Source organism: Puntigrus tetrazona, chromosome 12 (genome assembly GCF_018831695.1).
Source record: "Puntigrus tetrazona isolate hp1 chromosome 12, ASM1883169v1, whole genome shotgun sequence".
Classification (NCBI taxonomy): Eukaryota; Metazoa; Chordata; class Actinopteri; order Cypriniformes; family Cyprinidae; genus Puntigrus; species Puntigrus tetrazona.
The window spans coordinates 19531812-19548097 of NC_056710.1; the positions used below are offsets into that span (position 1 = coordinate 19531812).

Genomic DNA, 16286 nt, shown 5'->3' on the forward strand with positions numbered 1-16286 from the left:
TGCTTCTCCCTCTTGTGGTGAGCGAAAGAGCAGGCAACTTCTCTCAAACCACTTCTAGGTATTAAAAATCTAAAACGAGCTTGCAGCTGATTGGCTTATGCGGTGTAAAGCCTCTTTTATTGTTAAAGACAACCTCTTTTACAAAGATGCTTAAAAATGATTTACATTTACGTTTTGCAATTTAAAAAAGAGACTATGTGAAAGCAAGGGGTTCACAGTTAGGTCAAATATTAGTTATCTTACATAAGCTGTGCTTCTAGTAAATGGAGAAGCGGAGGAACAGGTTGAATTTCATTCACATATTACAGAGCAGTCTGATTAGAGTTCTGATAATACAAAAGTGTGATGAGAAAAGAGTGGATCAAAGATTATTCACACTTAATAGACAGAAAATAAACTTTTTGTGCATCATTGAGTGTTAAACAGTGAAAAAATACAAAATTGTCCTGTGAAGTGACAGATCTTTAGAAATGGCGACAACGTGAGGCTGGCGTTACGGCTGTGTCTTCGTGACTTTTCTTAACGTCATCTTGACACTACTTGGCAGTCCGCGGCTGACCAGCATTTCGTTTATCTGAAACAAAAGCAACAACAACAAAAAATAGTTAAAAATGTATGATATTTCTGCTCCTTAAAGCATGAAATGCTCCGGTCACTTACTTGCTGCAAAACAGCCTCAACGTTCCCTTCCTGTGTTAGGTCTGAAAATGATCGAAGTCTCACTTGCAGTCCAACGACATTTTCTAAACGAACACACAAATGTGAGACGGTGCTACATAACATCAGCACACAGATGCATGATCTTGATGAAACTCTCACCCGTTCCAGCCATGAAGGCCCAACGACCAGGAACGTTTACGTTGCTCGTGTTTTTCAGGTTTGGGGCGTAATAGCCAGTATTTGAACCGGGAATTACAAAGTTGTATAAGGAGCCTATTGTGTCGTATCCGGCCTATTAAAACCATGAGAAACAAATGTTATTTATGCATACAGAGCTAGTATATAATATAATTTTAACCTCGCCATGTTAGCTTTACCTCCACTTGATCATAAATCACCGCGCAGTCACCATAATTTATCAGAAAGAAAGACAGACTGCCATCTGAAATTAAAACGCCCTGAAACGTGATTGCCTGAAAAGAAAACACATGAAAGTTAATGTATACAGTTTTTTATCTTGTGCTAGAATTAGTAAATTATTATTGTTTTTACCTGGGCTAAGTGACGAATAAATGAATTCATATCCGACGTCGCGACAAAGTCCCAAGTGACAACAAAGACCCAAGAGGCATTGAAGTTCGTCTGAGGAAAGTACTGGTTGATATCCTGAGTGGCGCGAGTGAGGACGCTTCCACTAGTGTACTGCTGATACCAGTACTTGCCCGTCCAACCCAAGTCATCAAGATCACTCCAGAGCGGAGCGATGAAATCTTCGGCTCCTCTCGCAACATAGTAGTATGGTCCAGATGCTGGCTGAGGTTGGTTGAACGTAATGAGTCCATTATAATGAACCTGTAAATGCATGGCATAAAATTATGGCTTATCACAACCTCTGCACTATTTAATAAAGATTGGCAATGGAACTGAATCCTCACATATAAGCTGTTGTATGTGCGGCCAAAGAATGTATACGGAGTGGATAAGGCAACGTATTCATAGGCTTCATCACTAGAAATAAGCCGTTCGGCATCTCTCGCCGTTGGGCCAAATGGATAAAAAATTGCTGGTGCTGCCAGGAGAACGAAAACAAAAAACCACAAATGAAGATGTGGGCAGGGATTCCGGCGTAAACGCACCGTTAATTTGCAAGTCAATAAATACCTGTCCACGGCTGCGCAGTTGTTGTCGTGCTGACTGTTAAAGAAAAACAACAGCTCTTCTGTAAAATACATAAAAACATCGCACACAACATCATTCACAACATGTTTACCTGTGGTGGTCGTTGTGGCAGGTACTGAAAGAAAAAACAAATACAAGCACCTTTAAGCAACCCACAAACTCACAAATGGATGCTAAATGACACGTAAACGGTTAAATATGTAAATGCAGGAGTATCGGATGTTGTGCTAAAGCATCATCTGTCGAGACCGCCAGTTTTCAGTGATAGCTTCCAAATGTCTGAAAACAATACCAGTAGTGCCTCTTCGATAAAATCACAAAAAAAAATAGATAAAAGCCAATAGCCATTTCAAGTCAGATGCAGGACCTACTAGTGAAAGGGACATTTTCTTTTAAAGAATAATTTATCAAATAATAAAATAACCAATAAAATAACACTGTAGAAAAGTCATCAATATTTTGGTCCTTTTTCTAGGAGAAACACTTTTTAATTGTGTGCATCTGCTGAAAGTTTTGCATTGTCTTTTAGGAGTACACTAGTGTATAGATGAGCTCAAAGCTGAGAAATAAGCACTCACATTTGTTCATTTACCACATGCTTTTATCTAAAGAACTGTACAAAAACACAAGCAAGCTGTCAAAAGAGCCAAACTATATTTGTGCTACATAGTGCATGTATCATTTGGACTCTTGGACACTTACGACACACAGACACCATAATATGATATTAATAAAGTGGCACATAATCTTGATGAAACTCCTACCTGATTCACTGTTGGAAATAAATGCCCAACAGCCAGGAACATTTACGTTAGTCGTGTTCTTCAGGTTTCGGTAATTGCCGTTAGTTGAATCAGGAATTACAAAACGACTTATGGAGTTTATTGTGTCGTATCCAGCCTGTTAAAACCATGAGAAACAAATGTTACTTATATACACAGAACCAATATAGAAATATTATCTAAATCCTGTGACGTTTGTTTACCTCTATTTGTTCATAAATCACAGCACAGTCACCATAATTGATCATAAAGAAAGAAAGATTGCCATCTGAAATCAAGACCACTTGAAACAGGATTGCCTGAAAAGAAAAGAAACATCATGATTCATAACACATGCAGTATGTGACCCAGAAGAAAAAATACAAATCAAAACATTTACAGGGTTTTGCTGAGGTCCGTATTTCCAAGTTGCAACAAAGACCCAAGAAGCGTTGAAGTTCATCTGAGGAAAATACTGGTTGATATCCTGAGTGGCGCGAGCGAGGACGCTTCCGTTAGTGTACTGCTGATACGAGAACAAGCAGCTGAAATAGTCATCAAGATCACTCCAGAGCGGAGCGATGAAATCTTCAGCTCCTCTGGTGGGATTGTAGTTAGGTCCAGATGCTGGTTGAGGTTGGTTGAACGTAAGGAGTCCGTTATAATGAACCTGTGATGCAAGAAATAAGTTCAAACCCAGCAGAAAAAGATTGCTTATCGTAAGATTTGTATTCATATTTACTGCATATCGGCAGTGCAACTGAACGCTTACATATACGCTGTTGTACGTGTGGCCAAAGAATATATACGGAATGGAGAAGGGAGCCGATATATAGCCTTCATCAGAAGTAAGAGAATATTCTGTGTCTCCTGCAGCTGAGCCGAATAGATAGAATATCGCTGGCGCTGCCGGGACAATGAACACAAAAGAGAATCTTGTAACTCCAACGACTTTGGTGTGAACACATCGTTAATTCAAAAGTCAATCAATACCTGCCCATGCATTAAATGCCCAACGACCAGGAACATTTACGTTAGTCGTGTTCTTCAGGTTTCGGTAATTGCCGTTAGTCGAATCAGGAATTACAAAATGACTTATGGAGTTTATTGTGTCGTATCCAGCCTGTTAAAACCATGAGAAACATTATGAATACATACAGAGCTGATATACAATATATGTAGTATTATTTCAATCCTGTAATTTTTTTTTTTTTTTTTTTTTTTTTTACCTCCACTTGATTATATAACACAGTGCAGTCACCATAATTCATCAGAAAGTAAGACTGACCACTACCTGAAATTAAAACCACTTGAAACAGGATTGCCTGAAAAGAAAAGAAACAACACCGTTAGCTGATTTTAAAGTATGTGGCCTGCAATATAATATACAGGAAAAATATATTACCGGGTTTGGCTGAAGGCCATACATCCAAGTGACGGCAAAGACCCAAGAAGCAGTGAAGGTCACTGAAGGGAAATGCTGTTTGATATCCTGAGTGGCGCGAGCGAGGACGCTTCCGTTAGTGTACTGCTGATACAAGAACACACCGCTGTAATAGTCATCAAAGTCATTCCAGAGCGCAGCGATGAAATCTTCAGCTCCTCTGGTGGGATTGTATGATCCTGACGTTGAAGGTACGTTGAACGTAAGGAGTCCATTATAATTAACCTGCAATTTGAGAAATCGATTCAAATCCACAAATAAAATTTTGACGTTGCTTATCTGGCATACTTCAACTGGTAATGGAACTGGATTCTCACATATATGTTGCTGTATGTTCGGCCAAAGAACTTAAACGGAGTTGAAAGGCCAACGGAATAGTAGCTTTCTCCACCAGTCTCAACATGTTGAGTGTCTCCTGCCGCCGAGCCGAACGGATAAAATATTGCTGGCGCTGCCGAGAGAATGAACACTTGATATGAACAAACTTGTAATTACAGCGACGTTAAAGGTACAGCTCTCCCAAAAATTACAATTTGATGTTGTTGTGTTTACCCCAAGGGCTTCCAAGATGTAGGTGACTTTTTTTCTTCAGCAGAGCACAAATAAAGATTTTTAACTCAAACCGTTGCGGTCTGTCAGTCATATGGCAGTTAATGGCACTAAAAAACACAGACAAAACTAAATTAAACCCTGTGGCTCGTGATGATACAGGGTTTAATTTGTGTTTAATTTGAGTCCCATTGACTTCCATTATACGACTGACGGATCGCAATGGTTTGAGTTAAAAATCTTTGAGGAAAAAATAAGTCAAGGAGACAAGAAGACAGATGTCACTTACATCTTGAATGCCCTGGGGGTAGGCAAATAAACATCACATTTTCCTTTTTGGGTGAACTATCGCTTTAATTCAAAACATAATCTGCTCAGTTACCTGTCCATGGGTTTGCAGTTGTTGTATTGGCTGTTAAAAAACAATATTAAAAGATAAAACACTTCTGTAAAGTACATAAAAACATTGCTCACGTCAATCCCAACATTATTACCTGAAGTATCTGTGGTGGTCGTCGTTGATGAAGGGCTTGCTGGATGAACAAAGACGGATACAACTGAATACTCCTTTTAATAATTGTTCACATGTAAACATTTCTCATCAAGTAAGTCGGTGAGGGAGATTTCAAACGAGTCTTCAATATCTTATTGCTTTTTCTGAGGACCTCTCTTTGTACTTATCCACCCTATGTCTGGGATTTTGTGTTCCTCAGACGAATCAACAAATCACTCCTTTTTCATTGCTAATATCTCAACTGTTTTTGAGTCAGAATCAGATTTACAGTGACTCTGGTTTGAACACAGCATTAACTCAAAAGTCAAGGCTATGGCCTACCCGTCAACGGCTGTTCAGCTGTCGTTGCATTCACTGAAAAAAAAACATTAAAAGATAAAACTCTTCTGTAAACTACACTAAAAAACACTTCACATAACATCACTCACAACATTATTACCTGAAGTATCTGTGGTGGTCGTCGATGAAGGGCTTGCTGGATGAACAAAGACGGATACCACTGAATACTCCTTTTAATAATTGTTCACATATAAACATTTCTCATCAAAACGTTAAGTCGGTGAGGGAGATTTCAAACGAGCCTTCAATATTTTAGTGCTTTTTCTGAGGATCTCTCTTTCTACTTATCCACTCCTTAGACGAATCGAAAACAATCACTCATTTTTCATTGCTAATATTTAAACCGTTTTTGAGTCAGAATCAGATTTACAGTGACCGGCCTACCTGTCCATGGCTGTTCAGCTGTCGTTGCATTGACTGAAAAAAAAAAGACATTAAAAGATAAAACGCTTCTGTAAACTACATTAAAAAACACTTCACATAACATCAGTCACAACATTACCTGATGGATCTGTGGTGGTCGTCGATGAAGGGCTTGCTGGATGAACAGAAACAAAAATACTCCAGTAAGTAGTTTAACAAATGCTCTCATATACAAAATTATAAAATTGGCGTTCGACATTTTGGGGCTTTTTCTGAGGGTTAATCTCTATTTCTTTCTACTTCTCCACTCCATGTCGGTGCTTTTGCGTTCTTAATTTTTCCATATTTTAAACACATCGCCAAAAATAACCCATGGCATCCAGACTAATTATTTTCTGACAAAAATAAGTAAGAAACAATTGTGCGTTGTGTTCTTTTGTCACGGAAAAAAAACAATGTCAGGGGTACAACTTATTTAAAAAAAAAAATCACCACCAGGTGGAGCAAGGTTTTAGTTGTTTCTCAGAAAGGTTTTCGCCTGTAAATGATTAACATCTTGCAAAAATGATTAAATAAATTAAACAAGTATTTCAATAACCATTTGAAGTTACAGACTGCTCCTTTATTATGCCTACAACTTTCTGACATATTTTTTTTTCTGTCCTGCTCCTGACATCCACAGCCTTCAGTGAGTTTGAAAGCCTTTGAAAGTATTTTATAGCCCTTTATACATCTATTATTTCTATTTATTGCTTTTGATCAACACAGAGCTTGTTCTTTTATGCAATAAAAGTTGTATGTTGTTTATTTTTTGGATATTACGATCAAATAAATATATGCAAAAAATTCCACAGCGCTAAAAAAAATGTGGGGACGACCATAAGACTTGATTGAAATCATCCGGGTCAGAACGGCTGGACCTGGTTCAGCAGGACCACAAGCATTTGTGGGTGAACTAGCACTTTAAGACAGAAGATAAATAAAGCCTTACTGAGTGACAGGACTGACAGCAGCACCAGAAGATGCTGTGAAGCCAGAGAAAGTCTCATGATGGTGAAGTCAGAGATAAACCCGCATGCAGGTGTCCTTCTGCAATCGAAAAAAGCTTTATTATTTTCCATGGGAATAATAACTGCATTTATCATTCTAAAGTGCAGTTAAACCAATCTCAATCTGCAAACCCAGACGTTTAAGATTAAGTAAACCCTTGTCTTAAATTCTACTAGCTTAGGTATTTTGGGTTCCTGAACTTGAACTAACTGTTGATGAATCAAAGACCACTTTTAAAAAAGTACTGATGCGAGTTTGATTTTGAATTTTGCATGCTCAAACAATGTTAAAAGACGTATTTTCATTTAGTTCAGCTAGTGCGTCTGCTATTCTGCACTTTTATTAGAAGGTAGTAATCCCGCTATTATTATTATTATTGCATGCTACCGTTTTACCCATTCGCAGAAAAAGCAGTGACGTAAAAGTCACGTTTGTAAATTGATTTAAAAACAGTCTGCAAACCAGTATTTTACTGTATTCACAACACACCGGTTTGCAGTGCACACAGGGTTTATTGTTTATGTTTTTTAATCTTCTGCTTATTTGCCTGTAACATTGGTATGTTAGCTATTAAATCAAAAGTCTCTCACGTTCATGGAAAATGTGAGTAAAAATACTAGTAAAACAGGCTTTGGATATTCCAGTATGACAGTGGAGAGTTTACATTGTCATGAACTGTGGGTATAAGGAATTCAATTTGACAACTTTGACATTTTCGTTACTTGTCAAAAGTTTAGAGACATTGTGTTAAATTGAGTATCTTCACGACACCAAGGCGGCATTCATTCGATCGTATAGAATAAAATATATGGATTTCGATATTTAAATATACTATATATTGTAAAAATGTAATTTGTTGCTGAATAAAGCAGAATTTTCACCATCATCGCTCCAGGATTCAGTGTTACGTGATCGTGATCGTGAAAAATTGAGTGAATATCAATAAATATTAAAACAAGCAAACAAAAAAAAGAACTTTCGATTGTTACAAAGCAGTTCAAAGGAGAAATCAATCCGTTTTTTGATGATGAACCGATTTTCTTAATGATGAAGACGTGATGAACCTGCTTTTGCAAACTAGTCCCAGGTTTTTCAATGGAATAAAAAACACCGCAGTACAACTCTCTGGACTCCGTAGGTCAATAATTGTCAAAAACATGTTGAGAATTATCTTTTGAGATTATGTAATGAGGTCGTTTAAGAAAAGGGGCCTGCCCAAATACACACAAGAGTCTATAAAACTCCCCAAATCACCAATTTGCCACGGGTCTTTAGTTTACTGCTGAAGAAAGTAAGTCACTTTTGAGGGACTAAGCATTTTTTAGGTTTTGAGTTTGTAGCTGTTTTTAGTATCCGGTATTTGGGTCAAAGATGCATCAAACGTCCGCATAAAAAACAGAAGCGGAAGAGAATAAAATGTTGAATACAAATGTTATTTTATTTTTTTCACCCTAAAACTATCCTTGTTCCGATTGGTGTCACATGGACTACTTTGAAATATTACTATTTCTGAGCCTTAAATGGTCCTCTGGTTGCAGTCTACAGGAGGCTTAGAAAGCTCTTGAATTAAATCCAAATTATCTTCATTTGTGTTCCAAAGATAAACAAAGGTCCTACGGGTTTGGCGTGAGGGTGAGAATTAATGACAGAATTTTCATTTTTTGGTGAACCATCCCTCAATACAATGGCATAAGTTATTAGAAATCGAGCTGTCATCATTTATAATATTTAATGAGACGTAAAGAAAGCATTTAATTAAACTGTAATACAAATCTTCAACTTCTGAAAACTTAAAATGTAAACTAAACTTACAGTAACTCAAAAAGAGCCAATCAGTTGCCTTAATTTTGACTTCTGTTAGCTTATCAGAGTTAAAATGGTTCAAGAGAACGTAGGAGAAAGTAATACAAAAGTCAGGTTCCACTTTGGCTTAGGCATCAGCTATTGTGTGTAAACAGCACATGTGATTACATGCTACAGTACTTTACTTTGGAAACTTGAATAATTGCAGTTATAAATAGAGGTTCAAAATATGTCACCAGCATTGCTATTTTTTTTATTTATATGCACTGATCAGCACGGGATATTTATTTGCTGATGGTGAATATTTAAAGGGATAAAAATGTACAATTCTGTCATTAATCACTCTTCATTCACCTTAATTATGGACTGCCTCTCTCTCGCCTATTTTAAGTTATTTTATTTTTATATATATATATATATATATATATATATATATATATATATATATATATATATATATATATATATATATGTGTGTGTGTGTGTGTGTGTGTGTGTGTGAATTAATGGTTACAGATAATAATAGCATATTTCAGACTACACAGACAAACTCTCTTGTAAATTATTCAGTGTTCTCACTCTTGCTCTGTTGTCTAACAGGAGTTTTACATAAATAAATAAATACATTTGAAATGAATATGACTTTGTTTGCACTTCAGCATAGGGACCGATTCTCATTATTGGTAACACTTTATAATAATGCCCTTCATTAATAAATCATTATCAAACATCAAAAAGTTTTACTAATCATTACTTAATATATACACGTATCTAGAAAAATTAGATAAATTAAATTAATTGTTAATTTTAAAATATCATTAAACCTTGGATTCACACGATCCTTTTTATCTTAAAACAATTGTTTAAAAGCTTCATTAATAAATTATTAACAAACATTACATAATGCTTAACGGATCATTAGTTAATGTTTACAAATCATAAGACTTTCAATGCATCTTAAAAATCTACAAAATGATAATGATCATAAGCTATATATACTTGTTAATGGATTTTGAATGTTTGCAAATGTCATTAAGCATCAGTTCACATATTAATCACCGATCATTTTTATATTCACAAATTTTGTGAAAATATAGCTTAATTAGCTATTTCAAGCAGTTCACAAACTATTCATGTTAATATTTGCATTAAATCATAATCAGTCTGTAAAGATATTTGTTGAGTAGACTTTTACTATTTGCACGTCTTAAATCATTTGTAAATCAATGTTTATACCCTCATGTGCAGTCATTCTGATTTCAAAATATGTCCCAAATGACCAATACTCACACCATTTTCACATCTTTACAAATAATCTAATCATTTATTTATGTTTTTGGTAAAGACATAATTTAGGTGCAAGACCTAAATGTTTTATTTCCTCAACACTAAAATCAATATACTATACTAACAAAATATTCCTTGATGTGCATTAATAAGCGCTTTTAATCATTGTATAACGTATGTTCAAATCATTGCTCGTGATCATTTGAATTACAATTTTAATGATGCTTGTAGGCATTACAATTTACATAAAGTGGTAATACATTTCTAGATAGGTGAATATATATTAAATAATGAGCTTTCACACAAAATGGTGTTTAAAATCGTAAAATACTTGATAGAATTATTGCTTTACTAGCCTGTGGTCTCAAATATATCCTTAATAAAATAACATAATTCTGTTAATATTAATATGTAATGTTTAAACCATTACACAAGCAAGGATGATATTGTACTTGCCTCAAGCAGCTTATTCCAAAGAGCTCTTCTACCTATATTGGCACAGTTAGCATCGGGTTTATATATGCATTGCCAACTTTCTTTAGTGGCTGGAATGTTTACTGGCTGTGTTCCAAAGTTGAATGCAATTCTCAGAAAGAAAGCTCTTTCACTATCATCTTTGCATGCATATTTTTCAGGGTATTTTAAGTATGCATGTGATTATAAATGAATTATACAATGACACTGGAAATCTGAAAATTCAATTTTTCACAAAAATGATCTCAAACCACTATGTTTATGGTATTCCGCCTTTGCACTGTATGCAGATGTCAGGCTAATTATATACAATATTTAGGTGCTGATCACCGTTTACAGAATCATTATTGTAACATCTGTAAAATCTTAAAAGCCACAGCATATAAGTCAGCATATACTAATGGGATTTTTGCCAGTTTGTTGGCAATGTCTGCTAACATTAAAGAATGCATTGCAATAGATGTTATTTCATTGCAATAGATTTTACTGAGTTACAAGAACAGATAGGAAAATGATTTAACTGTGAACAGTTACAGTTTTTACATGTGATATGCTGATATGATGATTAATTATTGTTGCCAAGTTGCTTTATACAGTGCTTTATGGAGAGGTTTGTTAGATCGCAATCCATGTAATTTTTTGGACAGATTTATTAAAGGGTTAGTTCACCCCAAAATTAAAATTCTGTCATTAACTACTCACCCCATGTCGTTCCAAACCCGTAAGACCTTTGTTCACCTTCAGAAAACAAATTAAGATATTTTTGATCTGAGAGCGACCTGGCCCTTCACAGACAGAAACACAACCGTAATGTTCCCAGCTCCAGAAATGTAACGTTATGTAACATAACATGAAAATTAGGCACATTGATTGGGACTGGACAGGAAAACAGTTGATAAACGAACTCTCTGATTAGGACTGGCAAGACAGATACATTTGGAGAGACAGAATAAGAAGACAGATTATGAATGGTTTCTACGGCTGTGATGGGATTAACGTGGCAGATATGGAAAGCATTGTTACTGGGTTAATGGCGGGCCAGGTTAAGGGTTCAAGGGCAGGATTTAGGTCAGTTACAGATAGGGCACCAATCTTAGAGTTTATCTCCTTGTGTGTGGCTGGATGTGCAGACAGTTCAATGTTGGGTATATTGGGAAAGGCTGCTTCATGGATTGATATGGGACAGGCTGACAGTTTAAGATTAGATGAATACCATTAAGCTGGACCGGTAGAAATTGTGGTCACTGAAACTGGACAAATGGATAACATTAGACACATTATCTAGAACAGCACTGACAGAGAGTTCATTAGACATAGCACTTGAAATAGGACTCCTGAATGGTAGCACATGTAGAGACATGACGCGGTATTGTTGTGGCCACTATTTTATGAGTGCAAATTGTTGCATTTGGCATTTCAGTCAAAGAAGCGGCGTCATGTTCCTCCCCCGTTACACCCACAATCAACAAAGAGTCAACAATACACAGAGCACAATCTAAAAACAATCCACAATCCAGACCCTCGCATCTAAATTAAAATTGTAACAGTTGATTTAAGCAATCACAGAAAATCTCTCTCAGAATAATGTCCAGTAAATTGGAAAAGTTAGCGATGGCCAAAAACTCCAGAACATGGCTCTTTAAGGATCGTAGGCCTTTTAGGGCTAGTACAATTTTTCAGTGTCCAGACCTGACCAGTGTCCACATGAACACCTGCTGGATCCTTGTTTGGCCAAGTATTTAGTAACAGGCTACAGGAACGAGAGACGAGCACATCCAAACGTGACCTTTTATTATAAAACATGGTCATAACACAGATTTGGTTGGGACGATAAACAAGAATAATCCTACGACAAACACAGTTGTTGATCGGCGAACAATATCCGAAGGAATAGACAAAAGGGGTAAACCGATAACAGGAGCAATAAACCCAAACAAGGAAACAACAGACTCCGAAACAGCAAGACAAGGGTTAATTTAAAATATAAAGTTGAAAATCATAACATGGCAAAACAGACAAGGCAAGACTATGACTAGGTTAGCTGAAACAATACTAAACAATCTGAGCAGGAACTGAGTAGGTGTTAAATAGTGTGTGCGATTGGTTACAGCTGTGTGCAATTATTACAATGGATGATGGGAACTGAAGTCCAGGGTGAAGTGCAACAGGTAGTGTTGTGCAAGAGTCAATATGATGAAAGAGCGTGGTGAGCGTGGTCTCGTGGTTAACGAGCAGGGGTTCATGAATCCAATTTGTGACATTAAATTATACACAACTGATTTTAATGCAAAGGTAGAATACCGTATAACTCCAGGCTGGCACAGCAATATTTATGAACACCATGCACTGTAACTAATCTGAGCTTTCCAAAACAAAGTCAAAGAGCAGTAACTGATGTTATACTGTGTTCTGCCTTAGTTTCATCTGGGATTTTCTCCAAAAAAATTGACCATGGAGGCCCCATTGTCCAGGCTGCATACTGGGGCTGGTTAAGGTCAACATGCTTGTGGCTTATGCAGGTTTTTGGTAGCAATCTTGTTTCATTCATTGGGCAAGGGCTAAATGCTTGTTACTTAAAGATTTTTGCTGTCATTTTGTGTTTGATTTGAAGTATCATTGCTGCTCTCTCTGCTCTTATCCATGCAAAGGGAGTTCAGAACAGAACCATACTATCAATACAAACTGTATTGTAATTGTCAGCCATCTTTTTACGGTAGTGTAACTGACAGAAATCAGGTAGGTCACATTAGTCAAGCTCGCATCAGCTGAAGGTCCTTCAGTAAAATTACCAGCCTTCGCTGTTGTCAGTATTACCTTGGGAAACTGACCTTGGCAGTCTTTTGTTCAGATATGATCTCAGATTTCCGCAAATAGGATTTACATATCACAAACCCAAGCATGACTAAAAACATTCCTTGAGGCACTGTTATTGAAAGCAATGCTATTTTCACAAAACACTACTAAACACTATTTTCCCCTTGTTTAAGTGTTATGGAAACGACTGCATTCATAAAGAACGTGCTGAATGAGGATCTAACTGATAAACAGGTGAGAAGCCACTTCAGTTAAGTAGATCACAACACTTTAGTGCTTCTAAAAAAAATGGGTATGAGTGACAATATCAATTATTACCATATCAATAGCCATTGCAGAATCTATAAATCCAGTGTCATCGATTGCTAAATAAAATATAGCTACAATATACTGCAGACTAACAGGTCCACTAAGTTTCATTTGATCGGCCTCCGTTTTCCTTGTCTAACACATGCTAGATACACAGCATTAATGACTGTACAATTAATGCATCCTCAGTTGCTAAAAATACCAACAATGCACTGCGCTGTGTTAATTCCCGCGTCTCGACAAAAGATGGCTTCCACAGCAAAATCAATTGGTTTTAATTGTTTGTAATCTAGTAATCGATGACAAATTTCAATATTATTATCAGAACTACAGCTTGCCAGTTAGCTTAGCGGCAAATGATTGTTATACAGCAAGTACAAACCAAAAAATTTTTATTTTTGCTTTTTTTGGATGCACTGCTTTATCTGAGGGAGGGAGTGGGAAAGAAACAGAAGCCACCATCATAAAATATTTGAAAATGATTAAATACATGCATAGCCTACAGCTGTTTAAACTAGCAGAGTCTCTCACTCGCCGCCATTAAACTGCTGTCTCCCTCTCGTGGTGAGTAAAGAAAATAAAGTAAAACAAGCTCTTCAGTCACAGTTTCATATCAAATGCACTGCAGGCTATATGTCAGTATTTCAATGTTTTGTGTAGACTACTCTTTTTCAATAGAATTTCTTCTTTGCCAATCCAAATGAAGCAAGCTTAAAACTGTGCATTATACAAACAAAAGAAGTCAGTCAAATTGGTTGAGTATTTGTCTTCTTATAGAAGTTATATATCTGTTTTAATATCCTTCCATGGATGAGGCTGATATCAAGGCTGCGTCTGTTTAACTTCATCTCGAAACTACTTGACAGTCCAAGGCCGACAAGCCCTTGTTTTATCAGAAACAAACGTGGATAGACCGATCAAAATGCATTTTATTTCTATATACTGTAAAAATGCTACTCTCTGCGAAACAGTCTCAATGCTAGTTCTATTTCATAAAACAAAAGGCGCAGAAGACTCACTTTCTGCAAAACATCCAGAATGTTTTCACTCTGTGTTAGGTTTGAAAATGAAGTTGGCGTCGTTCGAACTCCTATGGTTCTTTCTAAACGGGCACACAAAGAGAATAATACATCTTTGTGTTACATGGAACAAACAAACACAAACAGAAAAAGATGTTTATTAATTTGTTGAATTACCTGCTGGCGATGTGGTGCTTTCCAGTGCGGTGAAATCTGAAAGAAAGAACACGAATACGATCAGTTTTCCGTCCTCATGGAATTGCTCACTGATTTTTCAAACAGATCTGGTGATAAATAAAAGATCTATAATTACCTGCTACATTTGCTGTTTGTGCCCTGGCTGTTAAAATATTTTTATATTGACTTCGCAATGTTAAGACTGATCAAAGACACCTAACTCAGAGACAGGACTGACATGAACACCAGCAGATGCTGTGAAATTCTCATGATGAAGTTAAAACTAAAACCAGGTTGAGTCCATCTGTAATCAGATAATCAGATAATCAGAGAGAGAGAGAGAGAGAGAGAGAGAGACAGAGAGAGACAGAGACAGAGACAGAGAGAGAGAGAGACAGAGAGAGAGACAGAGAGAGAGAGAGAGAGAGAGAGAGAGAGAGAGAGAGAGAGACAGAGAGAGACAGAGAGAGAGAGAGAGAGAGAGAGAGAGAGAGAGAGACAGAGAGACAGAGAGAGAGAGAGAGAGACAGAGAGAGAGAGACAGAGAGAGAGAGAGAGAGAGAGAGAGAGAGAGAGAGAGAGAGAGAGAGAGAGAGAGAGAGAGAGAGAGAGAGAGAGAGAGAGAGACAGAGAGAGAGACAGAGAGAGACAGAGAGAGAGAGAGAGAGAGAGAGAGAGAGAGAGAGAGAGAGAGAGAGAGAGAGAGAGAGAGAGAGAGAGAGAGAGAGAGAGAGAGAGAGAGAGAGAGAGAGAGAGAGAGACAGAGAGAGAGAGAGAGAGAGAGACAGAGAGAGAGAGACAGAGAGAGAGAGAGAGAGAGAGAGAGAGAGAGAGAGAGAGAGAGAGAGAGAGAGAGAGAGAGACAGAGAGAGAGAGAGAGAGAGAGAGAGAGAGAGAGAGAGAGAGAGAGAGAGATGCTGATCATGTTATCTTAAAAAGTATTACAGTGGACATTGTTCCTTAGTACAGTACTGCTCAAAATGTATATATTTCATGTCTTTGTATGTAGTCTTACAGTATATGCAATGAATATACATTTTTCGCGTGTGGTTTAGCGTGAAGGAGCACTCGACGCGAATAATTAAACTTAAACAGATTTAAGTCTCTTCAAACGGACAAAATAATAATATTCAGGCAGGCAGGCAGAACAAAAACCACACGTATTAACCTTGACGATCGGACAAACTGAATACAAACACACACAGGACTTAAATATAGGAAGGAAATCGCTAAATTAACAAGACACGGCTGAAGACGACACACGGGACACATGGCACACGACAAAAACAACAACAAAAGAGGAGACAGACAGTTTATCAAGTGTAATATTAAACAGATTTAACTCACCTTGGCTTCTTCAACCTCTTGGACCTGATGTGGGTTACATTACTATGCAGGAAGAAAGCGTTATACATCCCAGCCCTGCATGTGTCAACAACAGAGCATTAAAAAGAGATCATTTCACTGGAACACTGCCAGTTATTCTTGTAATTCAACAATACGACTTAATCTCTGATTTTACGGTTCACCTGTTAAGAGTTCGT

At 37.0% G+C, this 16286-nt stretch overlaps 1 protein-coding gene across 4 annotated transcripts; it reads right to left on the reverse strand.

Annotated features, from left to right (window-relative positions):
* Positions 1-80: 80 nt before the first annotated feature.
* LOC122355084 lies at positions 81-14992 on the reverse strand. 4 transcript variants are annotated; one of them, XM_043253069.1, is made up of 26 exons: positions 14879-14991; positions 14743-14778; positions 14566-14648; positions 6801-6898; positions 5949-5984; positions 5831-5863; positions 5547-5582; positions 5429-5461; positions 5088-5126; positions 4976-5005; positions 4362-4495; positions 4006-4269; positions 3830-3925; positions 3594-3723; positions 3373-3506; positions 3001-3270; positions 2825-2920; positions 2604-2739; positions 1931-1954; positions 1822-1854; positions 1596-1729; positions 1213-1512; positions 1038-1133; positions 820-952; positions 661-743; positions 81-574 (listed from the first exon to the last, which is right to left on the reverse strand). In XM_043253069.1, exons 3-26 carry the CDS (start codon positions 14577-14579, stop codon positions 494-496), a joined length of 2463 nt encoding a protein of 820 aa, XP_043109004.1. In that variant the 5' UTR covers positions 14580-14648; positions 14743-14778; positions 14879-14991; the 3' UTR covers positions 81-493. The 4 variants fall into 4 exon arrangements, with proteins under 4 accessions (XP_043109004.1, XP_043109005.1, XP_043109007.1 ...); XM_043253070.1 differs by lacking the exon at positions 1931-1954 and having other exon boundaries at positions 14879-14992; XM_043253072.1 differs by lacking the exons at positions 5088-5126; positions 5429-5461 and having other exon boundaries at positions 14879-14992.
* Positions 14993-16286: the final 1294 nt, after the last annotated feature.

Excerpts from the sequence above, each read along its gene's own strand:
- LOC122355084 (XM_043253069.1), bottom strand. Across the intron at positions 5,864-5,948 it reads GACCACCACAGATCCATCAG|TCAATGCAACGACAGCTGAA; the intron begins GTAATGTTGTGA and ends TTTTTTTTTCAG. Across the intron at positions 1,730-1,821 it reads AACTGCGCAGCCGTGGACAG|CACCAGCAATTTTTTATCCA; the intron begins GTATTTATTGAC and ends TTCTCCTGGCAG.